The 13337-nt window shown below is 43.1% G+C and overlaps 1 protein-coding gene across 4 annotated transcripts in view; it reads right to left on the bottom strand.

The window, feature by feature from the left end:
* RBFOX1 (RNA binding fox-1 homolog 1) overlaps positions 1–13337 on the bottom strand; it is a 1537420-nt gene that overhangs the window by 946049 nt on the left and 578034 nt on the right. For all 4 annotated transcript variants that reach the window (XM_012805709.1, XM_012805714.1, XM_012805707.1 and 1 more), the window contains one exon: positions 12852–12899. Coding sequence is in view for 2 of the 4 variants with exons in the window: in XM_012805707.1 (XP_012661161.1) it covers positions 12852–12899 (48 nt within the window). In the remaining 2 variants the exon portion in view is untranslated. The remainder of the gene's footprint in view (positions 1–12851; positions 12900–13337) is intronic.

Here is a 13337-nt window from a genome sequence, read left to right as displayed (position 1 = left end):
AATCACATGAATATCGAAACATTAAGCCGTGCACCTTAGACGTATGTACTTTTTGTCAATTATACTACCGTAAAGCTGAGCAAACAAAGAAAATACAAAAAACCTCTGGCGAACTTCAAATTCTAATAGCTTTTCATTTAAAATGGTGGGAGAAAAAGACAATGTATTTTTGATGACTTCACTCAAAAATAAATTCTAATCTATGACTGTCCAAAAAAGCCTAGTAAATGACAGAAAAATCAATGTAGGGGCCACACGTGTGTTTAATGTGGTGTGTGCACACAGATGTGTGTGTTTTCCCTGACCTCTCCCCCCGCCCCCACAGACACTGTTGTTACGGTATCAGCTTCCATCAAAAATTATTTCAGCAACCTAGTTGCTGAGATGGATGGCGTAATCCTGAGGTTTTCTGACCTTGATCAACATGAAGAAAATTTCAGCTGAACTGTGCAAAAGTACTGAGACAACATAAATCACATTTGGACAGGGCATGCTTTCTCTCTAAAGTGTGAAGTCACCCAATCACATATCAAGAAGTGGGATAATAAAACCCACCAACTGAAGAGAGAGAAAAATTAATTAGTGCTCACTCCACTCATCCCACAAAAGTCATTGCCGGGTTTTTTTTTTTTTGAGAAAAGATGACAGAACCATCTTGGAAAATTAGCACTGTACTTGATTAAATGTTTCTTAAATGCATTTTAATTCAGAGTTTAGAGAAAGAAATCTCTTTAAAAATCACACAAAAGGATAGGTTTGCTTTTTAAAAGTAAAACAAATGTGAATGAAAATAGCTGTAATTAATGGTTTTAAGATGTAAGTAATTCAGCCCCAATTAATAAATAATTACAAGATGAAAAATAGTCTGATAGACAAATAACACCTTTAAAATTAAGACATCAAAACATAACCCAATCTGAGGATGATGTCGGCAAATTATCACCATAATGTAATCAATGTAGGCTTCTCGGTGCCTAAGAAAGTGTTTCTACATGCACCTGATATAATGCTCTTGTTAAATTGCTTTTTTAACATTTTTTTAATTTTGATTAATAGGAGGGCACATACAAAGACGCCTCATGGCTTGCATTTGTAAAGCAAGATCGAAGTTTTAGCTCTGTCCCCCACACAAGCAGCAGCCATGCTCTATCCATGAAAACACCAGTGCCTCCTTAGGCTACAAATCCATAACATGGAAAAACAGGTAGGCTCGAAAGAATAGGAGCATGTCTGGGCTTAAACAAGGAGCACTTGGCTTTGTTTCACTCATCAGTTGCCAGATTCTGTTCCAGGAACAAACAACCTATACCTGGCACATGTTCAGTTGCTCCCACTCCTTCATCCTTGGCAGGCATCACTAATCAATCATGCATTCTTTCTGGTAGAACCCAGATGCCGTAACCTCCTCATCAAAAGGGCATTCTATGCAGCCACAATCAATCTGAATTGACACCAGAGATTCAGTCTGTTGCCAATCACTGGTCTGCAAATTAAATTATGCTTTCTGACTCTGCTTACATGCCTTCACTTGGATTGATAAACACCTACAGATACACAAAACCTCAGAGCAGCCATTGGGGACTGACTTAGCATCTAGTCTGAGCTTTGTAATTTAATTTGCTATTTTCTTAAGTGGTCCTAATGGCACCTTTTCTGATCCCACCACAGATCTAAGAAACTGAGTCAAAGATGAAAAAGCAATAGGAGAAAAGCAAATGTAAGTATAGTAATAAGGCAGCTTGCACTTGTGGAAGTTACATCCTGTGCCTTGCCAGGATGCTAAGAACCCCAAATATGTTGGTGCATTCAGTCCCATCATAATCCCGAAACTATTCTCTTCTCCCTTCCATTCTACATGAGAAATTGAGCAACCAAGAATTTAGCGAACCAGGAAGGGACCAGGAGAGGGTTTAAACGTGGGCCTTTGAGAATCTCACATTAGAGCTTGTAGCCATTACACCTGTGATTCTTTAGACGGCTTTCCCCAAAGCCAACTTCAAGGCGGATGGGAAGGTGTATCAGATGAATGGCCCTCTCTGCCTCCATAGCGTTCCACTGTACTCTGCATTACATCTGTGCCCAGCATCCCTCATCATCTGTCATGTGGGTTTCTGGCCCATCAGAGGCTAATTTAACTTGATAACACATCCATTTTTGAAGCTCTAACAGTTTTTACCTGCTCTCACCTCTCCCAGCCCACCACCACCCTCCAATTTTCCTAAAATAAATGAAAGAGGGAAGTATGACTAACAACTCATTTTCAGAGTTTAGGAGAAGAGTTAACCTGCAGATAAAATATGAAAGGCAGGTGCAGAGACCCATCCTGGAGTCAGAAGCTCTTGTCTACGAAAATAACTCTCAGTCGTGCTGGGAAGTGAAGCACTAACTGGAACCATGGGCATTTTGATGGTTCTGAAGAGCAGACCCCTGAGGACCCCTGGTAATACCTGATGATGACTGATTAAGAGGGAATTAAATGCAGAGATACATCACACAATGGCATTTAGCACTCGGCCCAGGTTACCTCTGTCCTGTTAAGGGCTTTGTTACAATAATTCTCACAAGTAGAGCTACCATTTATCCATGCACTAGGCACAAAGTGTGTTCAGCATTAAGGGACATTTATTACTTGTTCCTGTGCAGCATCCTTGGAAGAGGTAATGCTGTCTAGTGATTAAGAGTCAAACAAAGACTTCCTGGGTTTGAATCCCACCTCCACCTTTACTATCTGGGCGATCTCAGGCACATTTGTTAACCCTTCCTTCCCTCATTTTGTCATCTGTCATGTGGGGATACATATGGCATGTGTCTTAAAGGATCTTTATAAGGATTCGATCATAGAATGCACATCAAGTACTAAAAACCATCCTTGGCATTTATTAAATTCTCAATGCAAGCTAGCTGTTATTATTCCTACTCTCTTCTGTAAAGAAAAATTCAGGCAAGGTTTCACTGGGGGGACTATGCCTCCCTCTGCTCTTAGCCCACTTAAGCCATTCAACTGGAACCATCCTACTTTGGGCGTGGCTGGAGGAAGACAGAGAAGTAAAGTATTGTCCTCCAGGGCTAAGTGACTCCCACTCAGTGAGCATCACAACCAGGGGTTGCACTGAAAGTGATGGGAAATAAGCTCCTTCTGTCTACAGGTAGAATCTAAGGCTCAGCTGGGGGCTGCCATCTCTGCCACCTGGTGCTGTTTAAACACGAGAATCCAGCTACATCAGAAGACAGCCCAACTTTACCCAACAACTATCACTGGTTCCTTCAAACTTATGCAACCTGATTTTCTATTATGCAAATAAAAATTGTCCCAACTAACACAGCCCATGAGCATAGGACATGGCATACATGATCTACCATTTTAGAGACAATGTTGCTGTGGGCAGAAAGCTGATGTGACCTACCCAAGGTCTCCCAACTAGGTGAGGGAACAGAATTCAAACCCAGATTCATTTGATGCCCCAGCTCCTCCCCTCTAGACTTAACATTGTCTTTTGAAATAAATAATGTAGAAGTGAACAAAATCACTGGGGATTTCTAGATAGAAACCTATCTCCACCATTTGGGTCTCTCTAGAGCTGACTTCTCTCCCTTCCCATCTGTGGCTTCTAAACACGTAACTCTAAGACACTGAGATTTATCATCTTGATTGTTGACTGGTCCCTAAGTCTAAGCAACAGTGATGCTGAACCCGACTATTAGTGGGCTACATGTTTGGAGCTCTAATAGTGTCTTGTTTTTCAATAGAGAACAACAATAACGCAAAGTTTATTTATGGTGGACACACCAAGTACCATCAAGATCCTATCTACAAACTCCCGCTGAGCAAAGCAGCTAAGACAAGTCTATAAAGGCCAGTTGTGCTGCTGATGCTGGAGGACTGTGCACCGTCCTTTGGCCAGAGATGGTGGGACAAGGAGTGAGTGGTGGCTGATCACTAGTTTGGAATGAGAACCACACCCAATAGAAGGGAACAAGGGTTACTACTCTGAAAATGAGTCACAGTTTCAGGGAATTTGCACGAGACGTAGACCAAGAACAAACAGAAAGGCCAAGTAAGAGAAAGGCTTTGCTGGTGTTAGATCACCCTGCCTCCTATATGGCCAGAGATGCTGGGGCCAGGAGTGAACTGATAGATGCCCTAAAGGTCAAGAATAAGCACAGTCTATGAATAAGCAGTAGAACCCACTGGGACTATCTTCATACATATATCCGATCTTATAAAATAAATGTTAGTAAAGGGCATTGGTGACTTGGCCCTTGTCTGCTTTCTGGCCTTATCTCAAGCCACTTTCTCTCTTCTTTTAGAGCCCCAGAAACACTGACCTCAACTCAGTGCCCAAGTCAGGCCTCCAGACCTCCTCCTCTGCACCTGTCCAGGCTGCCCTCCACCTGCCCTCTCTGACTGACACTCAAAGTCCTTCCCCAGTGATGCTCTAATTTTCACTGCCATGGCTTTGGGTAATCTTGCAGCTGCTTTTCTTTTAATGCATACACATTGTCAGCCTTAAACAGGAGACATGTGAAGCAGAAAAGAGAGCCAATCCCACGATGAATTCTGTGAGTCTCACCCAGATGGGTGCTCACCGCAGCCTTTGTCCTCACCCGGGTCAAGTATCCCGTGTGGGTCTTTAATGAGAAACTTCTCCATGAACTCTTCCCATTCTAGAAGGAGGCCCTCTAATTAAGGAGTGACTCTTCCCTCCTCTTTGTTCTGGGATTAGGCCAGAGGACTAACCCACTCCCATTGCCAGGACAAGAGAAGGCACCACCAGAGAGCTGCCCTGGCAATTGCTTTGTGTTCACAATCAATCTCACTGGTATCTACGCCTCTGAAATCTAGAAATTAATTCATTGCCAATGTTGATCAATTACCTTCATACCTCATGACAACAAAGTGTACCCAAATACTTTAGCTGAGTGGTCTCCAAGTTACTGGATGAAACTGTCCATGACCCATAGCCAGAGTGAGTAAGTCATGCAGATGTGGACTTACTCTCTCTCCCAGACCCAGACCTTCCTCTCCATCTCTTGCACAGCTCTAGTTCACACTCACACTCCTGTCTGCACCCTACCCGGGTCCCCTCTCTGTGTCTCCCCTTCCTCCCTTCCAGCTCCCCACTGCAAACAAGCAGCCTTTGAAACTTTCAGAATGGCTAGCCAGAATCCTTTCCCTGATCACCAACCCACCTATCAAAACAGAGTTTCCTCACCTTTGGTTACTTGCAATCCAAATGCATCATCATTTATATATTCCTCTGATTTTGTTTAATTCAACAAATTAATTCATTTAATTGTTTTGTTCTTAAATGATTTATTGAGATCTATTTAAGTTTCTTTAGCAAAAGGGAACTGGTTCATTGAAGTGAATGGAAAGTTCAGTATCCTTGTCATTAATAGATGGTAATCATAATTCAAAGTAAAATGATAATGCCAACTTATAGTTACACTATTAGAACTGTCTGCCAAGGGTTCTGGGTCTCTGAGATCTTCAGGCTCATTACCCAAAACAACCACCACCACTAAAATATTCTCTGGGATGTAATTTCAAGGTCTGAGAAATAGTTGACAAGGGAATAACCTCCTCACTTCCTCACGACGTGATTTGATACTATATCCATGAGTCAACTGAAGATAGTTCCAAGGTCACCCCAAATCTGGCCCCTACACTTGGGCAATACTAACCTGCAGGAAAATGTGGTCCCCAGGACACAACTTCCTTTCCTTTCCCGCCAGCGTTACTCAGGTATGACGAAGTAAATGCTGCATATGTTTGGGGCACACGCCATGATGTTTCCATATAGTATACATTGTGAAATGATCACCACAATCAAGCTAGCTTAACATATCCATTGTCTCATGTAGTTACTATGAGCACGGTGAGGAGACACTTGACATCTGTCCTCTTAGCAGATTTCACGTATAAAATACATTAATTAACTATAGTCATCAGGCTGTACATTAGTTCCTCAGAACTTAATCCTCTCATAGCTGAAGACTATACCCTTTGATGAACCACCCCAGCCACTGGCAAACACCCTCTCACCCTCTGCCTCTACATTTTGCAATTTTTTTTAGATCCCACATGTAAGTGAAATCATGGAGTATTTGTTCTCTCTGCCTCTGGGTTATTTCACTAGCATAATGCCCTCCAGTTTCATCCACATCATTGCAAATGGCAGAATTCCCTTCTTTCTTTAAGTCTGGATAATATTCCACTTTAGAGCTGTTGGGTGATTCCACCATCCCACTTCTGGGTACATAGCAAAGCAAATAGCATCGCTGCCTCAAAGAGACTTCTGTACTCTCCTCTTCATCTCCATCACACAGCATTAAAGAGGGAGCACCTGGCTGGCAACCCCAGTGATTTCTCAGCATTCTGGCTGACTTAAATCTTGTTCTAGCTAAAGTCTTGAACTTTCGTGCACTCACTCAAGGCTAGCTTCTGGCTCATCCCTGAACGCTGTGCCCTTTCCTCTTCCCTGGGTACTTCCTTTTTGGCTGGGTTAGTCATACAAAGCTTAAGGACCTTCACAGTTCCATGCAATTCTGGCCCCATCCAGCAAGGATCTGCCTCCCAAGGGGAGGAGAGGTGACACAAAGCCCCGCCCTGTTGGCATGGTAAGCAGTATCCTCCATAATCTGCTACCTACTCAGGGTCCCAGTGTTCCCCTTTGGCCATTCTGGGACACACATGACAGGCCTGAATCTGCCCTAAACGTGCCCCGATCTTTTTAACCACTATGCGTTTACCATGTTGTCCTCTCTACCACAAGGGCCTTAGTTAGACCCCACATGCCTGGGATTATATGCATGTGAGATCTTCCTAATCCACTGAGATTCAGCCTGCAGATCTCAAGTCTTTTAATTATTTGGAAGATTTCCTGCAGGTTTCCTTAGAAAAGGGGAGCTCTTAACCTATATTCCACACGACCACATTTAGCTGAGTAACAGCTCCCGGAACGTGCTGCCATCATTCTCCAGGTCCTACTGTCCAGACTCCTCCACAATATCCTACGCTCACTCCCCTCCTCCCTTCGTACTATCCCTCCTAGACATGGTGGTCAAGTGACTTCGTAATTTCCTGACCTATGCCAAGTGTCTCTTCCTCTTTGAAATACTTCCAAGGCCTTCAAGAACCCACTTATCTCAACTCCCATAAGACTTTCTGGGGACCCATTTTAGAACATGAATTATGAATAACATGAGATGTCTATAGGTACAGACACCAGCCAAAAATAAAAATAAAAAGGTACCGACAGGTGAGTGAATTCTTTTTTGTATCAGGCATTACATAAACACTTTGCAGTATTATCCACTCCTCAGATTAACATTTCATGTGGATTTTTTTATTCCCAATTTACAGGTAAGTAAATGGAGGCTGACAGAAAGTAAGAAAACTTCTCAAGATCACAGACCTTCTATGGGGGAGAGTCTAAAGTCTATGATTTTAACCACTCCCTATGTGTCCTCTTGTGTTTTAAGCACAGAATTTTTAAGCCTTCCATATATCCTGCTGAAATTGCCAAAACTGAACCAAGTCTTTGGAGACTGAAGCCAGAACTTCACCTCCAGAGCTATTGTGTCTTGTCCTCAAGACCAGAAGATGTCCTGGCATCCCCTGCTCACCAGAGGGACAAGACTATTAAGACGATAAAGAATCTCCACTGGGATCCGGGGAGGGCTGCAGCACAGGAGCTGAAAGATTGGCCCCTATTGAAGACCAGAGCATTTTACTTGACTGTGAATAAAAAAAATGGTCCAGGCACTAATTCATCCGTTGGAAAGGTTAATTTGCATACACCACAAATTTAACTACTGTGTTTCCTTGAAAGTAAGATACTGTCTTATATTTATTTTTTCTCAAGAAGACACACTAGGGCTTATTTTCAGGGGATGTCTTATTTTTATTAGACAACAATCTACATTTATTCAAATACAGTTAAGTCATCTTCTTCTGGAACCTGACAGGGGGAGCCGACCTTGTTGGTGGGGCTGGCGCTAGCGATGCATGAACTCCTTTCCCCTAGCTGTTCGCATGTGTGCAATAGGATGCCTGCAATAGTAGTTACCACATGCACATCTGTGCAAGTGCGAACGGCTCGGAGAAAGGAGCTGTGACAGATAAAAGGTGTTCCAGTCTTCCTTACTGCTCCGCGCTAAAATGCATGTGTGACTATGCAGATACACTGCATACCACACACATCACTAGGTCTTATTATCAGGGTAGGGCTTATATTTAACAAATGCATAGAAATCCTGCTAGGGCTTATTTTTTGGGGAGGTCTTATTTTTGGGGAAACACAGTATTAGTTTTTGTGTATGGCAGGGTAGCCTTGGAAGTAAGAACCTGGGGTAAGAATCTCTGAGTTCATATCTCGGCCTTATGGTACAACTTGAGTGATCCAGGACAACACAGCCAACCTTTCTGAGTTTCTTTTTTTTTCACCTGTAAAATGGGGATGTTGGTGAAGTCTGCTACACATGGCGGTTGCAAGTATTCAGGGGCCCTGAGGATCAGAGTAAGAGTTATAACAAGACTAGTTTAGAGCATTCATGGTGTTGGTCTCCCAATCACAGCTTCGGTCAAACCCAGTCTGAAAGTCATCGTAACTTTGAAAACCACTCAAACTCCTTCTGTGCAATTTTATAGAAGATCTGAAACTATTTAGCCACACCAGGCAGGCAGTATGTGAGAAGCAGCAGCTCTGACTGCCTTTATATCCTGTGACAAACGGCCTCTCATCGCCACATGACACATTCTCCCCTCACTGATCCGTCCACCTCTCCTCTCATCACCTGAATCGCAGTCTTCATAATAGTATTGGAATTCAGATGGATTTTGCACCACAAATGAAAGTGAATTTCAATGCCTCTGTTCCCCAGTAGAAGCACAGGTACTGTAAATGTCAAATGCGTGCGGTCTGGCCAGGCCACACAGCCGCTCCCAGTGATGGCTTACCTCCCGTCACCTCCGCTGAAGGTGCATTAGCTCCGTGGAACCCACCTGTGAGAGGAAATGCTCTGTGCTCTTGCTTTCCTTTTAAGGGAGCAAATCTCCACCAGCCCCTTAAGATCTCCCTGGGACACCGTCTGAAAGATTTTAAGGAACAGCTAGGAACCCATCTGAGCCCGGGAACATATGCAGTGGCTCTGCCAATTGGTAGGCTTGGAAGAAAACAAGAAACATACAGCCACACTCTGGTACACACACTACAAATTCCCCCACAAACACCCAGGCAAGGTTTTCCAAATGACAATGAACTTTCTGTTGGCCTGACAGAAAAAAGGCTTCCATTTCCTAGCTGCAGGAGAACAAATCACCTGACCCCAATGAGAACAGCCCACATCACAAAGTCCCAAAGCTGCAGATGCTGGTGTGGATGTAGAGAGAAGGGAGCACTGTTACACTGCGGGAGGGCAGCAGACTAATACAGCCTCTGGGGGAAAAAGTACGGAGAATCATCCGAAAGCTAAAAGTAGACCTTCCACTGGATCCCACAATCCCATTATTCAGAGTCTTCCCAAAAGAAATAAAATCATCATTTTATCAAAAGAACATTTGCACTAGAATTTTTACTGCAGCTCAATTCACAATCGCCAAGACATGGAAGGAACCCAAGTGCCCATCAACCCAGGAATGGATTAATAAGCCATGGTATATGTAGACCACGGAATACTATTCAGCATAAAAAAAAGATGGAGACTTCACATCTTTTGTATTAACCTGGATGGAGCTGAAACACATTCTTCTTAGTGAAGTATCACAAAAATGTAAAAGCAGTATCCAATGTACTAAATATTAATAGTAAAGCACCAGATAAACTGCACACCCACACCAGAGAAAACACAAGTCTGTTCAAGGGGAGGAGGAGGAAGGAGGGATGGAGGGAGGATGGAGGGAGGAAGGGCCCACCTAATGTGTACAATGTAAAGGTATACAGCACAGCCCCTGGGCCAAGGGCTCAACTACAACTTGAACTTGACCTTGGAAATGAAAATAATGTAACCTAATCATATATACCCTCTTATTAATCTGAAATTAAAAAAAAAATAGATCTTCTAGGATTAAAAAAAATAGGAAAAAAAAAACAGGACAGAAAAAATAAAAAATCATGTCCTTCTGTGAATAGTCTCAGAGCCCAGACTGTGAGCAGACCAAGAAGAATGATCTTAGGCCTCTTCATTAAGATGAGGGCTCTTTTCAGCTCTTGAAATTCACTGTTTATCTTCCAACATTCCATCTGGCTTAGGATTCAAGGGGAAATAACTCACCTCAAGGTAAAGGGCCCTACCGAACAGTTCTGATGGATTCTATAGAAAACTTGAGATTTTGTGTGTTCTAAAAGTCTTATATCGAGAACATAATTGACAATACCCAAGGGTATAGTGGGAAGTACACAAATATGTCTACATATGCAGAATATAAGGAAGTAAGGGAAGGTGAAAAAAAAAGAGTGAATTTTATTCTTAGGAAGCCATCCAGTCCTACAGGGGTCCTGTTAAGCTCTCTGAACTAAAGAAAACTGAGCTTTAAAGAAAACACTGCCAGTTCTCCTCTGGAGCACTCAGCAGTCGTAAAAGTCCACACAAGCCAAGGGGCTGCCGCTTCAGAGACAGGTTTACTTATTACTTTGGCACCTCTGCCATCTCTTGTCACTTCAATTCCACTTTATCAAATTACTGATTTTGCCAGAAGCACTTGGATTAAACGGAGAGGGACACACACACACAGAGGAGCACGTGTCGCCACTTCAGCAGTGAAATTTCATAATCGTACGTCAGAGTGACAGGACTAGAGTGTCTTCTTGGAACTGGAAGGCCATACCTCCAGCGGGGACGTGGGACTCTCCAGGATGACTAGGGTCTGCATCTTGAATTTCCATTGAGAAAGAACTCCCGTCTGTAGAGTTCCACCTCCCAAAGCCTTGCTCCAACTTCTAACACATAGAGAGACTCCGGGAAGCTAAAGCCTTTGTACAGAATTCACTACATTGCTAAGAGTTTTTTATTTTTTTTAAGAAACAAAAAGGTTCCATTGTTTAACAGAGACAGAATAGAAAGTAAGACTGAGAATTTGCAATAGGCATTTTTTTTTTAAATCATGAGGAGTCGTCCCCAGTTAACTGCAGCCAACTATTTGGTAGTTTTTCTATCAGTCATATGAAGACGTCAAATGGAGAAAATAAGTGGAGAATGTTCTGGAAAGGAGGCTTCCTTGGGAGCAAATGACTCAACCCAACAATATCTGGAAAAGCAGAGAAACATCCGTGTGTGTGCACATGTGTGTGTGTGTGGGCAGTGCCCTCGTTAAAGAAGCACTGAAACCATGTACAGAATGAACACAAATGACTTCTCTGCCCCAGTAAGCCTCCCAGAGCAGGTGCGGACCTGGGCAATCATCATATCTCCACGATGTATAAACCAAAGGGGGTCTGAGGAGGTAGACCAGGGGCTGCCCAGAGCTCACCCTGGCAGTGCACTGACCTTGCTGGTGATGGAGCCTTGTCAGAGGATCAGTTCCTATGGCAAAGAGGTTTTATTTTAACATGACACTGGACACAAATATGCCTGTGAAGTCCACAAAAGTCCACGGGTAGTGGAAATATCCTGAACTCTGGAGACAGGCCAGGGAGCATGCTTCCTGAGTATCGGGCAGGGCAGAACATTACTGGGAATTTGGACACGTGTTCGGCCTAAGCAGCATTTGTGCAACTCACAAAACACATGGGCACATATACCAGCACCCAAGCATGGGGCAGGCATGAACGTGAATTGAAGCATCTTTTCTGCAAACTTGAGCAACACACAATTCTAAGCCAGGATCCTGCAGTTTGAATTTTAGCTGCCATATCATTATCGCTTCCAGTGCAAGGAGGTTAACACCCTACAAAATCGTGCGTGGCGATTGCTTTTTATTTAAAAGCAAAACTTTTGTTCTGAAAAGTCCTCAATTGCCTTACTCATCAGCAGACACACCTGAGCCACCATGAAATCACAGCTGAAATCCTCTGCTTTAAATAATAAGCCCATGTGACAAGAATAGTGTAGCTGAAATGAGGGAACATCTTTCAAAACTGTGGGATGACGCCCAAAGCAGCCAGGAGGGGTACACTCTCCATCCACTTGTTTGACCTCTTTGGATCCGAGGGGTCAAGAGTAAAATGTGATCTGCAGGGATACGTGTTGCCACAGAAACTTCTGTGAGCTCTTGTCAATAAAGAGATGCTATGAACATATTTGAGGACTGTTTATGAGCTGCTTGTCCTGAGGGGCTCAACACCACGTGTAACAAAGAAGATAAACTGCAGGAGGGTGAACTCTAAATATGTAAGAAGTGACCTTGCCCCTTAATCTCAAATGGGTTGCTGCTGTTCATATAAATGTGTCATGATGGAAATTGAGGCTCTTTTGCACACCCGAGTGCATTGATCAGATATATAGGAACACACCCTGGGAAGCCAGTATTATGTACTCTCCAATATACATATATATTATATAATGACGTATGATACATACATCACAACCAACAACAATATTCCACTAAAATGTGACATGAGTTAAAGGATAAATGAGTCATTGTCCTTAACAGAAGGATATGACTACAACAAAACTCAGCACCAAATTTTTTGCAAACTTAACCATGCTTTATTAAAGCCATCAGATATGACACAGATTGCCAGGGAGGAGAAATGGCAGACGTTTTTAAGTACGATCGTCTTCAAATATCAAATAGCCCGTGAATCACCTGCAAACCATCACCCAAGGAGGCATGTCTTAAACACCTGGGTCGAAATCACACAGAGTTCTTGTTTCCTTTGAAACCCCAGAGACGAAAAATATTGACTCACCTTTCTGTCTTCTATTTCCACGCAGGTATTGCAGTCGGCTTTGATGTCCTGAGAGGAGGAGAAAGAAAGTGAGAGAAAGAAGAGGAGTTAGATGTGTGGTCAGAGAACATTCAGTGGTGTCAGTGAAATGCCCTTTAAAATAATAAGGCCACTAACAGTTCTTTCTCGAGTCATTGCTCTTTATTGCGCTTATTGGGGTGTATTCTGCGATGTTTGCATTCGAGACATATGGGTGTTATAAGCGAGCTTTATTACATGAAGGCGTGGGGGGAAGGCTGGGCATCCGAAGCCACAACAAAGAGAAGCTGAGGGTTCATAAAATCACCCACCCTGATACCTCTGCTCATACCTCTGCTCAGAGACTGCCTTTCATTGGACTAATGTCTCCCCATTCCAAACTTAGCACAGTCAGATGGGCCTTGTTTTAACACAAAAGAATCATCACCTATTTTTTACCCTTCCATCCATTCATCCATCCAATCATTC

This window comes from Otolemur garnettii, unplaced genomic scaffold (genome assembly GCF_000181295.1).
Source record: "Otolemur garnettii isolate 467f Iridium unplaced genomic scaffold, OtoGar3 scaffold00044, whole genome shotgun sequence".
Taxonomy (NCBI): Eukaryota; Metazoa; Chordata; class Mammalia; order Primates; family Galagidae; genus Otolemur; species Otolemur garnettii.
The sequence above is the reverse complement of the archived record's forward strand: the minus strand, read 5'-3'. Positions and strand labels throughout refer to the sequence as shown.